The sequence below is a fragment of the Sorex araneus genome, chromosome 3 (genome assembly GCF_027595985.1).
Source record: "Sorex araneus isolate mSorAra2 chromosome 3, mSorAra2.pri, whole genome shotgun sequence".
In the NCBI taxonomy this organism is placed as follows: Eukaryota; Metazoa; Chordata; class Mammalia; order Eulipotyphla; family Soricidae; genus Sorex; species Sorex araneus.
In genome coordinates this window covers 8500294-8518522 of record NC_073304.1, presented here as the reverse complement: position 1 = coordinate 8518522, position 18229 = coordinate 8500294, and the positions used below count along the sequence as shown (strand labels likewise).

Here is an 18229-nt window from a genome sequence, read left to right as displayed (position 1 = left end):
ATATTTTGGTGAGGCAGGGAGTTGGGGCACACGCAGCTGTGTTCAGGGATCACTCTTGGCGGTACTCAGGGGAATTGTATGTAGTTCTGGGGATCTAACTGGTGTTGTTTTGTTTTGTTCTTTCCTCAAATAGCTCTGACTATTAACTTTTCAAATTCTACAAAAGTTATCTGCTTGGATTTTGAGTGGGAATGTATTAAATATATAGTTTAACTTGGGAGAGGAATTAGTACCTTGAAGAACACCCTCAATTTAAGTGTTTTGACCTATCAGTGTGGAGTCTTGAACTATTTATTTAGTTCTTATTTAGTTTATATTATCAACATGTTCTAGTTTTCAATGTGCAGTCTTGCAGTTATTTTGTTAAAGGTATTGCTAAGTATTTTGTGATTTTGTATTCTATTTAATAAGTATTAAAAATTTAGCCAACCTGCGTTCAATCCCTGGCATACCATATGGTCCCCTTAGCACCACCAGGAGTGATTCCTAAGTGCAGAGTCCTCAGAATGACAACAAAAAGGAAGGGACTTTTTTTTTTTAATTAGACAACACAGGCAGAGAGTCTTTTGCCTCCGTGCTTTGTTGTCTTCACTGGGGTCCCTCGGAGGGGATGGGTTTCAATTTCCCTCCCCACCCCGAGCAGAGCCCCGGAAGCCAAAGACCTCCAGAGCCCAGCCACAGCCATGCTCAGGACCCCTCTCCACACATTCGGACGAGCCTCATGCATGAAGGAACTGGCAGAGGAACCCAGGTGTGTGGGACCCGGGGCTGAGATCTCCAAGCCTGCTCGGTTCGGGACTGGGCCTCTTCCGCCCAGATCCCTCATTTTCCAGTAGCTAGGCGGTCACACCCAGGGACTTCCCCCCGCGCCATGTAATCTCACCAATGGCCAACATCCAGAGACTATAAAACCAAGCTCCCGAAAGAGAGACATCTTATAGCCTAGTTCTCCCTCTGGGAGAACCTGAGGGAGAACCTGGCAAGCTACCGAGTTTCCTGACCCTATGGGAGAGCCTGGCAATCTCCCCATGTCATATTAATATGCTAAAACCAGTAACAATGATGGGTCTCATTCCCCTGACCCTGAAAGAGCCTCCAGTGCGGCACCATTGGAAAGGACGAGTAAAGAGAGGCTTCTAAAATCTCAGGACTAGGACGAATGGAGACATTACTGAGACCGCTTGAGAAATTCGGTGATCAATGGGATGATGATGATAACGATGATGATGAAAAATTTAGCATTCTACTTGTTTATTGCCTACATAGATTTTATATTTCCCTATATACTTGTATATCACTGTCACTGTCACTGCCGTCCTGTTGTTCACTGATTTGCTCTAGAGGGCACCAGTAATGTCTCCATTGTGAAACTTGTTGTTACATATCGAATACGCCATGGGTAGCTTGCCAGGTTCTGCTGTGCAGGCGGGATACTCTTGGTAGCTTGCCAGGCTCTCCAAGAGGGACGAGGAATCAAACTTGGGTCGGCAAACGCCCTACCCACTGTGCTATTGCTCCAGCCTATTATATATATATATATATATATACATATACATATATACATATATATACTTGTATATATGAAGTGTAACTGATTTTGTGTATGTATTCTACAACTTTCCTATAATCACTTAGTACTTTTTGTGAACATTTTTTTTTTTTGGGTGCTGGAGGGGAGGTCACTTCCAACTTACTCAGGGGTCTCCACAGGGCAGGCGTGGGTTCTGGCCCTTTGGGCTGTTTTCTGGACCCTTTGTGACTGACTTTTCAGTTTCTTTAGATTTTTGTAGGTGGTAGGTCCCTGAATAATATATTTTTATTCAGCATTATTCCATGTTAATGTTGGAAGTAAAAAAGTGGTTGCCGTTGAACAGAAAAACGTTATTCAAAACCTATTTTTCTTTTATGTACTTATGATTAAAGTCCATTTCCAACCTCTTTATGACATGAAGTGTGGGTTTACTGTACCTGATTATGCTTTCTTGCAAATAGAAGTAATTTATTTTTTTCAAATTTGTATACTCACCTTTATTTAATTCAATTGCTGAATCCTTCCTTCCTTCCTTCCTTCCTTCCTTCCTTCCTTCCTTCCTTCCTTCCTTCCTTCCTTCCTTCCTTCCTTCCTTCCTTCCTTCCTTCCTTCCTTCCTCCCTCTCTTCTTCCTCCCTCCCTTCCTTTTTATTTTTCTGTTTTGTTTCATTTTCTCTCTCTCTCTCTCTGTGTCTTTCTCTCTCTCTGTCTCTCTCTCTGTGTCTTTCTCTCTCTCTGTCTCTCTCTCTCTCTCTCTCTGTAGTGCACGTTACTAATGCTCAGGGGATACTTCTGGCTCTGTGTTTGGCAGTCACTCTCAGTGATCCATTTTTCTTCCTATAATAGGTCATATTTCTGTTCAGTATTGAACAGAACTGTGAAGGTTGCTATCTTTATAGCGTTCTTATAGAATGTGTATGTGTGTGTTTGTATGTGTGGGGGTGTGTAATTTATTCATTGAATATGATGTTCCCTGTAGGTTTTTCCATAGATGAGTGGAGTGATAGCACAGCAGGTAGGGCGTTTGCTTCGCACTCGGCTGACCCGGGTCGGTTCCTCTGTCCCTCTCAGAGAACCTGGCAAGCTACCGAGAGTATCCTGCCCTCATGGCAGAGCCTGGCAAGCTACCCGTGGCATACTCCATATGCCAAAAACAGTAACAAGTCTCACAATGGAGACATTACTGGTGCCCGCTCGAGCAAATGGATGAACAACAGGATGACAGTGCTACAGTGCAGATCTTTATATGATCTTTATCAGTTTGTGGAAATCCTTGTCTATTTTTTGTTTGATGAGAGGTTTTTTTTTTTTAAATTAAAATGAATGGTGTCAATTTGGTCAACTATGTTTTTCTTTTTTTGCTTTTTGGGTCACACCTGGAGATGCACAGGGGTCACTCCTGGTTCAGCACTCAGGAATTACCCCTGGTGGTGCTCAGGGGTCCATATGGGATGCTGGGAATCAAACCTGGGTTGGCCGCGTGCAAGGCAAACGCCCTACCCACTGTGCTATCTCTCCAGCCCCTGGTCAAGTATGTTTTACCCTTCCAAAATGCTTATATAAAGTTCTCCCCTATTCTGTTACTATGATAACTGTATCAATTTATTTTCAATGTTAAACCAAACTTGCATTCTTTGGCTAAGCTAACTCCACCATTGTTGCTATGTTATGTTCTCAGATTCATTTTGCTGTCTTTAAATCAAGTGTTCTTTGTCTTATATTTTTATGAGAGTTATTGATCTGGTTTTCTTTGATTATAAAGTTTTAAATTTTATTTCCAGAATAATGAGGACATTATACACTAGTTTGGGAAGAATTTTTCCTTCTCTGTTTTCTGAAGTATTTTATGTAGCATCTGTATATTTATTAAGTAGTTAATAAACTCTCCTGTGAATCCATAAGATTTTGGAATGTTCTTTCTAAGAATGTGGGCATTTTGTCCAGCCTATCAACTTTACTGAAATATCTATAGAAGTTATAGTGATTTTCTGTTTTTCATTCCTGATCATGATCATCTATTTCTTCACTCTGCAATTAATAAGGCTAACTAGGGGCTTTTCATTTTTTATTAAAATTTCTTAAGAATCAGTGTTTTGTTTTATAATTTTTTATATTGCTTATCTGTTCTCATTTCATTGATTTCTGGTTATGTCTTTATTTTCACTTCCTTCTCCAGTCATTTAAAATTTATGGACCTTTTATATTTTTGATATAAGTAATATACTTCAATAAAATATGAATGATAATAAAATCAAAACATTTAAAGTCATAAATTTCCCTTTAAACATTGCTTTGGTTTCTTCACAAAATTTATACTCTGTCATCACTGAATTTTAAGAGAGTATTTTCTTACATTCCTTGTTATTTCTTCTTTGATTTATGAATTGTTTAGAAGTGTTTTTATTTATTTATTTATTTTTTGCTTTTTGGGTCACACCGGTGTTTCAAGGGGTTACTCCTGGCTCACACACTCAGGAATTATTCCTGGTGGTGCTCGGGGGACCATATGGGATGCTAGGAATCGAACCAGGGTTGGTCGCATGCAAGGCAAATGCTGTACCCACTGTGCTATCGCTCCAGCCCCTAAAAGTGTTTTTTTTTTTTTTTTTTTTTTTGCTTTTTGGGTCACACCCAGCAATGCTCAGTGGTTACTCCTGGCTTTGCACTCAGGAATTACTCCTGGCGGTGCTTGGGGGACCATATGGGATGCCGGGGATCGAACCCGGGTCGGCCGCGTGCAAGGCGAACGCCCTACCCGATGTGCTATCACTCCGGCCCCAAAGTGTGTTTTTAAATACAAATATTTTGTGACTCTTTTGAGCCACACTTGATGATGCTCAGGCATTACTCCTGGTTCTGCACTCAGGAATCACCCTGGTAGGCTTGGGGAAACCATGTAATGATCCCAGGAATCAAATCTGGGTCAGCTGCATGCAAGGCAAGCACCTAGCCCACTGTACTATCTCTTCAGCCCCATGTTTGGTAATTTTCCATATAAGTGTTTTATTATTTATTTCTGATTTAATCCAAGCATGGCAAGAAAATACACTATATATAATTCTCCATCTAGATTTTTGAAGCTTCTTTTATAGATCAGAATAATATCCATTTTAGCAATTGTTGCATATGTCCTTAAAAACAGTGTATACTGTGATGGTTGACTGGAGAATCATATCACGATTCGATTAAGTTGTCAAAATATTGTTCAAGTCATCCATGGCTTATTTCCTCTGTTAGTTCTTTCAGTTTTGCTTTGTGTAATTTGAAACTCTGTCATTAGATACACACATTTGTGGTTTTATATCTTCTTGATGAATTTATCCTTTCATCATTGTAAAATTTATTTCTTTGTTATTGATAATACTCTTTGTCCTGGAGTCTGCTTGTCTGATATTTTTATTGACAAACCAGTTTTCTTATGATTAGTAATTCTATTGTGTACATTTTTCAGTTTATTTTTAACTTACCTGCAATTGTATTTCTGGTGTATTTATAATAGGAAGACTATATTTGGGTTGTACTTTTTGAAAAAAAAATTCCATGTGACAATCTATGTCTATCAGACTGCTTTCTAAAAATGTAGCATGTTGCTTAAACCATTTATATGTAATGTATAATTGTGTTTAAGCCGATAATCTTTGTTGACTTTCTGTGTGCCCCAATTATTTCTTGGACCTTTAAAAAATAACATAAGTAAAAATAACATTTTTTGCTAATTATTTTTTGTATCGCTGTATCACTGTATTATTGTCATTCCGTTGCTCATTGATTTGCACTGTAGCACTGTCGTCCTGTGTTCATTGATTTGCTCAAGCGGGCACCAGTAATGTCTCCATTATGAAACTTGTTACTGTTTTTGGCATATCAAATACTCCACGTGTAGCTTGCCAGACTCTGCCTTGCAGGCGGGATACTCTCGGTAGCTTGCCAGGCTCTCTGAGAGGGACGGAGGAATCGGACCCAGGTCGGCCACATGCAAGGCAAATGCCCTACTGCTGTGCTATCGCTCCAGCTCATTTTTGGTATTTTTTAAAAAAAATTCTCTATTTATTTTAGTGATGCCTCTTTTTAAAAGAAATTTCTATAGACTTTATATATGCACTTGTCAGCAGTACATTTTCAAACAATACCCTGTCAGTTTCAATGTAATGGAAGAATGCTGTGCACTTTTATTTTTCTTCCCCCATTTTTTGTACACTATTGTATTGATCTCTACGTATCATTACAATGAATTTTATAATGGTTTTGGTTTTACAATACAAAGTCGTCCCATTGTTCATTGATTTGCTCGAGCGGGCACCAGTAATGTCTCCATTGTGAGACTTGTTACTGTTTTTGGTATATCGAATATGCCACAAATAGCTTGCCAGGCCCTGCCATGTGGGCGGGATACTCTCCGTAGCTTGCTGGGCTCTCTGAGAGGGACGGAGGAATCGAACCCGGATTGGCCGTGTGCAAGGCAAATGCCCTACCAGCTGTGCTATCATTCCAGCCCTACAATACAAAGTACATAATCTTAATTTTACATAGACATCCATCTTTTAATAATATGTTAGTATGAGTAGGAAGGTTTCTCTTTCAGGGAAACTACCATATGTGCCATGCCCAGGACTCTTTTTTTTTTCATGTCTTCATGAGCTTTCATCTAACATTATTTTCTTCCAGCTTAAAGTCTTCTTTTAACATTTCTTGTAGAATTGCTGAGTGGCAATGAATTCTTTTATATTTATCTTCAAAGAGTATTTACTTCATATTCATTTTTGGAAGGATATTTTCACTGGGTATAGAATTATAGGTTGACAGTTTTTTTCTTTCAGCCTATAAAAGATGTCGTTCCCCTGGCTTGCATTGTTTATGACGGGAAATCAGCGATCATTCTTATCTTTGTTCCCCTGTAAGTAATGTGTCTTCTTTTTCCTGGGTGCTTTTGATTTTCTCTTTATCATTTGTTTGCATCAGTTTTACTAGAAGGAGTTTTAATGTGGTTTTTCTTTCCTTTTACATTACCCAGTGATTCAATGATTTTTGTGGATCTGTGTGTTTAAAATTTTTCTCTAAAAATATTGGCCATCATTTCTTCAAATACTGTCCTCCTGTCTTGCATTATGACTTTTCATCACGTATACTCCATGTTGCCTAGCATTTTCCCATAGTTCACTAAAACTCTAATTATTGATTTATTTTTCAATACATCAGTTTAGGTACTTTTTATTAGTATGTCTTCTGCTTCATTGATCTTTTCTTCTGTAATGTTTAATCTGCTATTTAAACCTCATTCTGTGATGTTTTCACTTTAGACATTGTATTTTTTTTCAGAAATTCCACTTGATTCTTTTGTTTTCTCTCAGTCCTAATAATGGTCATGCTTTCCTTTGAATATATTTGTAATAACTATTTTTTTGAAGTGAACAGATTTTATTTAGAGGCTTTTGAGGATAGGAGGAAGGGATTAGAAAGAGAGAGAAATAAGAGTAATGCATTCAAGAGAGAACACGGGTTTCTCCAAGGGTGGAGGAAGTCCTGTAACAGCTGTTTTAAATCCCTTGTTTTCTAGTTTAATCATTGCTGTAATTTCTGTTTCTATTTAGTGGCCAGTTTTTTTTCCTAATCGTGGGTAATGTTTTCCCCTCTTTTCAAATATTAACTTGAATATTTGAATATCAGCATTTAATTTCTTAAAATAACTTGGCGTACCTTTCCCCTCATTGAAGATCCGATGACCAGAGTCATACACATGCAGCCTCTGGTTCTCTTAGTTTTAATCTGTGGTGCTCCCCAGGTTGCATTTCAGACTGTGGTGCATACACATGTAGTTGCAATGCTCACTGAGGGTTACATCCCTTTAGTTGTGGCTCTGCCTGCATATGTGCTCACTAGGCACTTGCATTTCATGGCCATGGACCCAGCACATATTTTTTAGTTGCTGGGTACTTGCTGGGCTCACGGTTGTTGTGGTACTTATGCATTTGTTGTGGTGCTTATGCACCTAGCTGTTGTGCAGCTGGAAATCTCTTGTGGCCCTAGGAATCACAGAAAGCAGAGTTGCCAGGTTTAAACAGGAGCACCATTAGGACTGTGCTTGATGCATGCATGATACATGCATGCTTGTAGCATAGGAGATTGGATTATTCACCTGATACTTGGAGTTGTTCCAGGCCATCGTACTATTCTTTTCCTTCCTTCCTTCCTTCCTTCCTTCCTTCCTTCCTTCCTTCCTTCCTTCCTTCCTTCCTTCCTTCCTTCCTTCCTTCCTTCCTTCCTTCCTCCCTCCCTCCCTCCCTCCCTCCCTCCCTCCCTCCCCCTTTCTTTCTTTCTTTCTTTCTTTCTTTCTTTCTTTCTTTCTTTCTTTCTTTCTTTCTTTCTTTCTTTCTTTCTTTCTTTCTTTCTTTCTTTCTTTCTTTCTTTCTTTCTTTCTTTCTTTCTTTCTTTCTTTCCTTCTTTCTTGTTCATACTGGACATGCTCGGGGGTTACACTTAGTTTTGAACTCAGGAATTACTGCTGGCAGTTCCTGGGGAACCATATGGGATACCAGAGATTTAACCCAGGTTGGCCGTGCACAAGGCAAATGCCCTCCCTGCTGTGCTATTGTTCAGGTCCCATCATACTATTCCTACAGGCCTCGATTAAGTATTGACTGAAAGCCATTCTCATGAATGTTATATGATTCAGTGTTTGTATTTTCCATTTCATTAGGTTGAGGTTTTTGTTATCAGTTTATTGGTGGATCAGTTTGATGCTTTCCAGGTTTTTTTTTTTCCCCATATGCTTTGTTTTGGTGCACCTAGAGCAATCTTCTGAAATGTTAGTGTCCTGTTACTAAGTTAATCATAACTTCTAGCATTTATATTGAAGTCGCAACCTTTCTCTAAGTTTTCTCTACATTGACCGTTTGGTCCTGTGCTTGAAACGTTGAAGTTATTTTGCTTAAAGTTCTCCTCTATCCTCCAATAGCTACTCTTTAGACAGCCTAATGGAGTTACCTTTTACAGTTTGGGTTGACTGAAGTTAAGGACATCAAAATACTATCCCTTAGTTTTCTGGAGCTCTTACTTTGCATAGCCTGCTTCTCTTTGTTACTCTGTTTATTCAGTTTCCCCTACGTTGTCTTTCTCAGCTCTACATTTTGTCCCTTCACTTTGAAGAACCCACCATAACTCTGTTTCTCTTCCCTTCTCCTGGCCTAGTCTGGAAACTGCTTCAAGGAAGAAGTTCAGGATGATTATTGGAAACATTTTGTTGTTTCTTTTCTCCCAAAGATCGTCACCTGGCACTATATTTTATCTAATTTTACGATGATTGTTTCACATGTATTTTCTGGTTTTCTAATTGTTTGTGGTGGGGGGAGGACAAATACTAGCTATTCTGTAATAGTGTGAAGGAGAAGTCTGGCCTGCCATTTTTAATGCTCTTTAAATTTTTACTTCAAATAAAGATAGATATAATCTATCATGATTATATTTGCCATATGTCAAATGTCGATTGCCCTTATATGAGAATCAACTAGGGCTTTTCCCAGTTTTAAATATGGATGGGCTGTTGTTAGAGAGTTTTAGCCAGTGGATAACCTTAACATTGATCTCAGGCATCTTATTTTTGGAACCTTGACAGGTGAGTTTTGTTGCACACCAAAAGCTAAAAAAAAAAAAAAAACTTCAACATAAAAAACTTATGTTGAAGTCAGCATAAAACTAATGAGATTATGGTGAATTTAAAGAAGTAGCTAATGACCTGTTATTGGTGACACTGAACAGATGGCATGAAACTTTGGAGAAGTAGACTCCATGGATTTCCCCACCACCCACGTACAGAGCACTGGGTCCCAGTGGAGTTAGGAATCTTCAGAGCCCTGATCAAGTGCTGTGTGCTGTGCACATTTGATTGATTTGTGCTTGTGCTATAGCTCACTGGCACTCTTGATTGGCATGAAGAATTTCTAGTATGTATAAAGTGGCATGCTGATATTCTGATAATGTTCTCAGATGGTGTCATAGGTGGATTCAGATATGGCAACCAGATTTCATCTTATGTTTCAACTATTTCACTCATGTTGACTACTGATATCTAAGTTGTTGAGGATTCTAAACCAGTTCTGGCCTCAGCAGGTGGGAATGTTAACACAGATTGGTCACGTCTGTCACGAGTTTGGAATGGAGAAACGAGGTACCTGTGTTTTGTATTATTCTCCACTGTAGCACAGTAGCACTGTCACACTGTCGTCCTGTTGCGCATTGATGTGCTTGAGCAGGCACCAGTAATGTCTCCATTGTGAGACTTGTTGTTACTGTGTTTGGCATATTGAATACGCCACAGGTAGCTTGCCAGGCTCTGCCATGTGGGCGGATACTCTCAGTAGCTTACCGGGCTCTCCAAGAGGGACGGAGGAATCGAACCTGAGTTTGGCCTCATGCAAGGCAAACGCCCTACTTGCTGTGCTATCATTCCAGCCCATTATCCTCCAATACTGGTTAAAGGCAGTTTCTCTAATTATACAAGAAAAATGTGTGCTTCTATTTTTATTTTAACTTTTCCATACTTAGGAGACACTTTAGAGTTAGGCAACACCTGTTATCAAATTGGTTTCTTTGTTTTGTTTTATTTTTTCAAAATTCTTCTTTTTAATTAAATTAAATTAATTTATTTAATTTTTGCTTTTTGGGTCACACCTGGCAATGCACAGGGGTTACTCCTGGCTCAGTACTCAGGAATCACCCCTGGCGGTGCTTAGAGAGCACCATATGGAATGCTGGGAAGCGAACCTGGGTCAGCCGCATGCAAGGCAAACGACCTACCTGCTGTACTATTGCTCCAGCCCCAATTCTTCTTCTTTTTTTTTTTTAAAAAAACTTTCTATTTAATTAAAGAACTGTGGTTTACAGAGTTATTGATAGTTGAGTCTTAGGCATATAATATTTCAACACCAATCCCACCACCCATATCAACCTTCCTCCCTCAGTGTTCCCATATTCCGTCCCCCCCTCTGCCTCCCAGCCCTTGCTGCTTGTCACCTTGACAGGCACATTACAAACTTCTGGTGGTTACAGCTTAGATCTCATGTTTTTAGTGTTGTTGAGTGTGTGTTTTGAGTATATTGCTAAACTATTCTCCCACGTCACCCTTATAACTGGGGCGCTGACCCCTGTGTGCTCATGTCTTCCCTCAAAAATTCCTTCTTACCTATTCATTTTTTTTAACTTTCTCTAAAATTCCAATCAGTGTGGCATTACGTGTTAGAATTGTAGTCTAGTAAAAAATAATTCTTACTGGTTCTTTTTCAATAATTAGAACTGTTGTATATTTAGCTAGGATCATTAGTTTTGTTGAACATATTCTTCTAAATCCCAAATCTGACATAATGTTATATGTGATGACCTAAGTTGGAATCCCCCGACATAAAAAAAAATCTTGTAAAATGTTGTAAGTGTAACTTGGTCTGAATCATAAGTAATAACTATTTTATGTAATTTTATCTATAGTAATTAGTATTTCATCTCCAGGTGTTTAGATGTTAGACCAGTCATGGACCTTTAAGATTAGAATGTGGCAATTTAGAAAAAAAAGTCCTTCTTTCAAAACTTATAATCCTACTACATTTTTTAAATTATAATGGACCATTTTTAACTGTTTTGGGTTATATGTGCATGATGGTAATGACTTGTTATGACTCTTTTTCTGATCTGTCTCGGATTATTTGATTCTTGTTCTCATTCTATGTGTGTATGGAGTTAAGAAGTTGGGTCTTATCAAGCAAGGGTTAGACTGGGGCTCATGGTGAGAGAGAGATGCATTTCTTTTGGACAAAAAACTCATATTTCCATTATTGGCATTTTATGGGTTTGGGCTTGGAAATGGAATGGTGGAAGATCCTCAACATTAATTTCAGATATTATCAGCTTGAAACACTTCCTGTTGCCAAAAAAATGTAGGGTGTCCAGCATCTTACGTGCTACAGTAAATCAACATAGGACCAAAGTATAACACTGTTGTCCCAATTTGTCATTTGTCCTAACTTTTTGGCTCTAGAAACTTATGTAACCTCTTCAGCTTTATCTTCCTCATGTTAAATGAAGTTAATAATCTGTCATTCCTACAGTATTGTTGGGAGGATTAAGCAAAACCATAGCTATAAGCACTGAAAGCCTATTAATGATATATCCTTGGGAGGTAATGGCATGGTACTGTGCATTCCTCTTCCTCTTAGTTTGTCCCTCTCCATGGGAAAATGGACTTGGAAATCTTTGCTCAATATTTTTTAAGTTAAAAAGAAATGATTCTTGGGGCTGGATCTATAGCACAGTGGGTAGGGCGTTTGCCTTGCATGCGGCCGACCCGGGTTCGATTCCCAGCATCCCATATGGTCTCCCGAGCACTGCCAGGAGTAATTCCTGAGTGCATGAGCCAGGAGTAACCCCTGTGCATCGCTGGGTGTGACCCAAAAAGCCAAAAAAAAATTCTTTCAGGAAGCCTCCTGATAATGGTTCTATAAAAGAAAAATAACCTATTGAAATATATAAACGGCTTTAATTTGGAGACAGATCATTTCAAGTGAGAGATATTCATCAGCTGCCTTTTGCTTTTCCAGCTTGGAATCCCATCCACTGCCAGCACATCGAATGCCACAATGCAATTAACAAACCAGCTGTGAAGGTACTGTGTGATGAAACCTTGAGCCGACTTGCTTTGCCAGTGGTCAGAGGATCAGAAGCAAGTTGCCGGGTGCTCTGGACTCACCTCCGGCACCTCCATGTTCAACCTGCCCGTACTCTGGCAGACGGGGTCTAGGCAGAGAAGCGGAGAGTGGTGTCTGCAGGTCGGTCTGTGAGTTCACACATGAGTGCCAGCAGACCTGGTGCAGATGATCAGGATAATCCTGGTGACGCATCTCTACAGCCCTCAACTGCCATCTCTGAGCATCCAAATCAGGGGGGGGGGTGTCTGCTGCCCGTTTCACATGTGCACCAGAGTCTCAGTGTCTGGTGTGTGCTTGTGGATTCTAGAGTAGCAGGGCCAAATCATATAAAGTGGTGTCTGCTCACAGTGCCGATACTTGTAGGTTGAAATGACTGAGGTGGCTGGAACACAGCCAGATGGAAAGTGACATTATTGCTGTGGTTTGAGGAGGTCAAGTCACTCCCTAAGGTGATACAGCCAGAAACATGAACTCTCTTTCTCATTCTTTTTTTCTTTCCTGACCCATCAATTTGCTTCTGATCTGTTGTAGCCCTGAATCTTTGATGTTGAACGCTCTTTCTTTGGGAGGGGTGTTTGGGTCGCACTGAGTAATGCTTAGGGCTAGACTCTTAGTTCTGTGCTCAGGAGCTATACCCAGCTGTGCTCAAAGGACCATATGTAGTGCCAGGGATTGAAGGGACTGAAAGGGGATCAGCTGGATTGAAAGGATTGAAAGGATGGATCAGCTGCTCGCAAGGCAAGCACCGTAACCCCATACGATCTCTCTGGCCCTTGATGTTGATAATATTCAGCATTTTCTTAACCTAGAAAAATAATCACATTTTGACAAAATGATTGTTGACATGTTTGTAAGTATGTGAGACACTTGACTGGATTTGGTTAGTTTTTGATATTGTGATTAGTAGGTGTTAGGTAAAATGATTTGAGTCCACCACACTTACTGTTTTGAGCCCAGTGAATTGGAAGTTTATCTCCCTGGAAAGTCGATGCTTCTACTGTATAGAAGCCAAGTAGGAAGGTCAACATGAAATATAAGAAATGTTAAGTGAAACCAACGAAAAACTACGGATAGGATTTTAAAAGTGTTTCGTCTACCCAAAATGGCAGAGGAGTGTGGCCCCTGCCAAGCCAGCTTATTAGGGGAGAGTTTCCTAGCGTATTTCTGCTCCATCTCTGCTTTTATGAAGGCCAATGGAATGAGTTTGTATTGGAACGTGTCACCCGCCAGTGGCCGTGAAGGCCTCTTCCATTCTACTCTGGGGACCTTCCTCTGAACTTCTACAGAGGTTTGAAGTTCAAAACATTTCATATGGGGTGAGGCCATTTGAAGCTGGATAGTGACTTGATATAGCGTTTGTGGAGTTCCGCCTGGCTCTTCCCCACAGGCCGAGACTTACCTGCTGCCTCTTCCTTTTGTTCTTGTAGCCAACCCACCTTCTTCCGGCCCAGTCACAGCTGCCTCTTCAGGGACATCTTTATTTTTATGCAATTTTTTTTTTGAGCTGGGGGTGGGGTGAGGTGGTGCTTGCTAAGTGGTGCTTAAGATGTCCCCTGACCCATCCTGGTGGTCATTGGCCAGCTTGGTCAGTGGTTCAATGCTACGGACAGAGGATGGGCTGCAGCTCAGGCCCTCTGGTGCAGGAGACCCCCAGTGCTACCTGCAGTGGTGGTCTGCGGGCCGTTTGGGCTGCTCCCAGTATTAATCCTGGACCACGGGGTGCTGGGGATGAGACCTAAGTGCTGTATTCTCCTCTGACTCCCCACAGAAGTCCTATAGTCTTTTTTTTTTTTTTTAAATTTGACCAGTAATTTCCTCCTTGATTTCATGTCAGACCGCATTCTCAGGAGTCTTCTGACTTCCTGATTAGTAATGCGTTCTGGTCCCTTACTCACAGAAATTATCATGAATTAGCTTTTCTCCTTTTCTAGGCAGACAGCCCAGTCCATGCCTCTGGGCTGGCTTGACTTTTCCATAAGCCAGTGCTCCAGGATGGGCTAAGTCATCCTATTGCCTTTTTTTTTTTAAATTAAATTGAAGTGAAATTCACATTGCATGAAATGGACCATATTAAACATTTGAGTGACTTGTAGCACTAGGAGAATACTGTGCAATCGATAGTTCTGTCTAGTTCCAAAACATTTTAATCAGCTGCACAATTTTACTTTTTGAACCCCTAACATGAACCCCTTTAGATTTCCAGAAGAGCTCCATTTTTTTTTTTTTACTTTGCCCTTCTTAGAAAAGTTACATTCTTCTTAGCACTGCTGTGCTTTCTCTATTTTACACCACGGTCGATCTGGGTCAGCTCTGTTCTTTCTTTACAGCCTGAACACTCTGTAAGAGCTTGTGGCTGTGATCAGCAAGCACAAGCATCCAGCATCAAGATGCTGACAATAATATTAAATGAAAAGAAAAAAATTCTACTTGTATATCATGATTTATTTTAAAATCACACTAATAGGGGCAGGGAGTTAGTATCGGGGTTAAAGCACTTGCCTTGCATGCAACTTATCCTGATCTAATCCCCAAATTATACCTTTATTTGCAATATGTTGTAACAAATAAAAATGCCTAGAACTTCATTACATTATACTGTGCTCTTGGTTTTAACTTGGTTTTATTTTATTTTTGTCTTCTTGGGTCATACCCAGTGATGCGCAGGGGTTACTCTTGGCACTGCACTCAGGAATTACTCCTGGTGATGCTCAGGGGACCATATGTTGATTTTGAACGCCAGTTGGCCTTGTGCAAGGCAAATGCCCTACCTGCTGTGTTATTATTGCTCTGGCCCTTAACTTGGCTTTATTTGAAAATCACTTTATAAAATGCTTTTCATCCCAGCTCACTATCCAACATAGGAGACAGCTCCCTGGGTCCCCCAGCCAAACCTGCTCTTCGTGTCTGCTTTTGTAAATAAAGTTTTATTAGAACATAGCTATATTTATTTGTTTCTGTATTATCTGTGACTGATTTTCACTGCTGTCATTGAGACAAAGAAGGGTCCACTTAGCTTAAAATATTTACTATGATCATTTGTAGAAAATTTTCTATTCCTTGGTGTAACATATCAATGAGTAGTTTTTAAAAAATATTTAAAATTTTATTGAATCACCATGAGATAGTTACAAGCTTTCATGTTTGGGTTACAATCTCACAATGATCAAACACCCATCCCTCCACCAGTGCACATTCCCCACCACCAGTATCCCGGGTAAACCCCCCCTTTCCCACCCTCCCCTGCCTCTATGGCAGAAAATATTCCCCATACTCTTTCTCATTTTTGGGCATTATACCTTGTAACACAGACACTGAGAGGTCATCATGTTTGGTCCATTATCTACTTTTGGCACACATTTCCCATCCCGACTGATTCCTCCAGCCATCATTTTCTTAGTGATCCCATCTCTATTACATCTGCCTTCTCCTCTCTGCTCATGAAGCAGGCTTCCAGCTGTGGGGCAATCCTCCTGGCCCTTGTATCTACTGTCCTTGGGTGTCAGCCTCATGTGATGTTATTTTATACTCCACACATGAGTGTCTGTCCTTCTCTTTCTGACTCATTTCACTTAGCATGATACTCTCCATGTTTATCCATTTACAAGCAAATTTCATGACTTCATCTGTCCTAGCAGCTGCATAGTATTCCATTGTGTAGATGTACCAAAGTTTCTTTAACCAGTCGTCTGTTTTAGGGCATCAACGAGTAGTTGTTTATTGCATCAAAGGAAGTATATAGTTGACAGATTAATGGCATAATTAAATTGGGAATTTTGCCCCTTGTTTTGCTCACCAATAACGTTGTTGATTTCTGTTGCTGGCCTGAACCCAGCTGTGCTCAGGGCTTACTCCTGGCTCTGTGTTCACGGATCACTCCTAGAAGTGCTTAAGTGATAACCAGGGATGGGAACTGGGATTATACATAAGGCAAGCACCTTAACCCTTTTACTAGCTCTCTGGCCCTTCCCAACCATTGAAACTCTTCAGAGATATAACTTAAATGATAGGCTACTTTGGTTAAATTTCACCTTCAAGTTAATTTTTAAAAAAATCTAAAAATGGTAGAATGAATTTCCGCAAGAACTTGTATACTTGACATATTTACTATATAATGAGCTATTGCTTGGGTTATTTATTTCTTCAAATGCTGGAATAAATTAAAATTACTGGAGCTGGGGCAATAACACAGCAAGTAGGGTGTTTGCCTTGCACTCGGCTGACCCGGGTTTGATTCCCAGCATCCCATATAATCCCCTGAGCACCACTAGGAGTAATTCCTGAGTGCAGAGTCAGGAGTAACCCCTGTGCATAGCCGGGTGTGACCCAAAAAGAAAAAAAAAAGACTTTGTTAAATCAAAGAGCTAATGTAAGTCTGTAAAATCTACAGAATTTGGCTGTCATTTGAATGTTTTTGTTCGTTTTACTTACAGCATTCAGATACTTGAAATATAATTTTATGTTTATACGAAATGGCAAAATTAATGCTTTTCATCTTTGCTTTGGGTATTGAAAAGCCAGACATAAACAATCCAAAACTAAATAAAGCACAGCAGGATTAAACAAACTTCAGGCCACACGTGACAGGAAAAAAAACAGAACAAGGAAAGTACTGGCTAATTGACCTAGAATTCAGGTCGCAGAAAGAGAAAAGTAAAGCATGCCGAATATTTGGAAGGAGGTCTACCTGAAGACTGCAAAATTCCCTACTGCCAGCATTTTTGTAACAGTCTGAAATTTTAATTTTGATATATATCTCCCCTTTCATAAAGAGAGATGACTCTGTTTACCACTTTGGAGAAGAAATGATTATCTGAGTATAACGAGGTGACTTGAGCACCCAATGAAGCTGAGGAATTTTTTCCCATCTTTGCAGAATGAAGGTGGATTTCTTGACACTATTTGTTTTTTCTAAAATTTATTTCTTTTTACGATACTATTTGTTTCTTGACTAGCAAAATAAGCAGAGAAATGAAAAACCACGGCAGTCACATTTCACCTCCACCGAGAGAACTCCTGCCAGGGTAAGAAAAGAGCTTACCGTGTCGTTCAAATGACAGCTAAATTCTGTACTTTGTACAGACTTAAGTTCTGTGGTTTAACAAAGTTATTTTTTTTTGGCCTTTTGGGTCACACCCGGCAATGTCCTGGTTCTACACTCAGGAATTACTCCTGGCGGTGCTCAGGGGACCATATGGGATGCTGGGATTTAAACCCGGGTCAGCCGTGTGCAAGGCAAAAGCCCTACCCGCTGTGCTATCGCTCCAGCCCCATCATTTTTAATTTATTCCAGCACTCGAAGAAGTAAATAACCCAAGCAATAGCTCGTTATATAGTAAATATGCCCAGTACACAAATTCTTCTGGAAATTCATTCTACCATTTTTAGGTGTTTTTTTAAAAACTAATTTGAAGGGGGGGAATTAACCAAAGTAGCCTATCATTTAAGTTAAAACTGAAGTGTCCATATGTGGAATATAAAGTAACAGAATGGGAGATTAACGCCCAAGAATAGTAGAGATAAGCACCAGGAGGAGTACCCCACAGCTTGGAAGCTGACCTCACATGCTAGGTGAAGAAGCAGCTCTGATAGAGAAGGGATCACCAAGCAAAGGGTGCTAGGCGGGCCCACTAGGGATGGGAGATACGGGCTGAAAATAGACTATAGACCGAACATGATGCCTACTTAATACCTCTGTAGCAACCCACAACACCCAAAAAGGGAGACAGAGAACAAATGGGAATGCCCTGCCACAGAGGCAGGGTGGGGTGAAGGGGACGGGGTGGGGTTGGTGGGAGGGATGCTGGGACCATTGGTGGTGGAAAATGGGCACTGGTGGAGGGATGGGCACTCGATCATTGTATGACTGAAACGTAAGCATGAAACCTGTAAGTCTGTAACTTTGTCTCACGGTGATTCACTAATAAGAAAAAAAATTTAAAAAAATAAAAAAAGGAAAAAAACCTGAAGAGTGTCAATGGTTGGGAAAGGCCAGAGAAGTTGTAAAAGGGTTC

The 18229-nt window shown here is 40.1% G+C and overlaps 1 protein-coding gene across 15 annotated transcripts in view; it reads left to right on the top strand.

Annotated features, from left to right (window-relative positions):
* UNC79 (unc-79 homolog, NALCN channel complex subunit) overlaps nt 1-18229 on the top strand; it is a 295942-nt gene that overhangs the window by 108835 nt on the left and 168878 nt on the right. For all 15 annotated transcript variants that reach the window (XM_055133643.1, XM_055133648.1, XM_055133638.1 and 12 more), the window contains one exon: nt 12111-12175. In XM_055133643.1, the coding sequence (XP_054989618.1) occupies nt 12111-12175 (65 nt within the window). The remainder of the gene's footprint in view (nt 1-12110; nt 12176-18229) is intronic.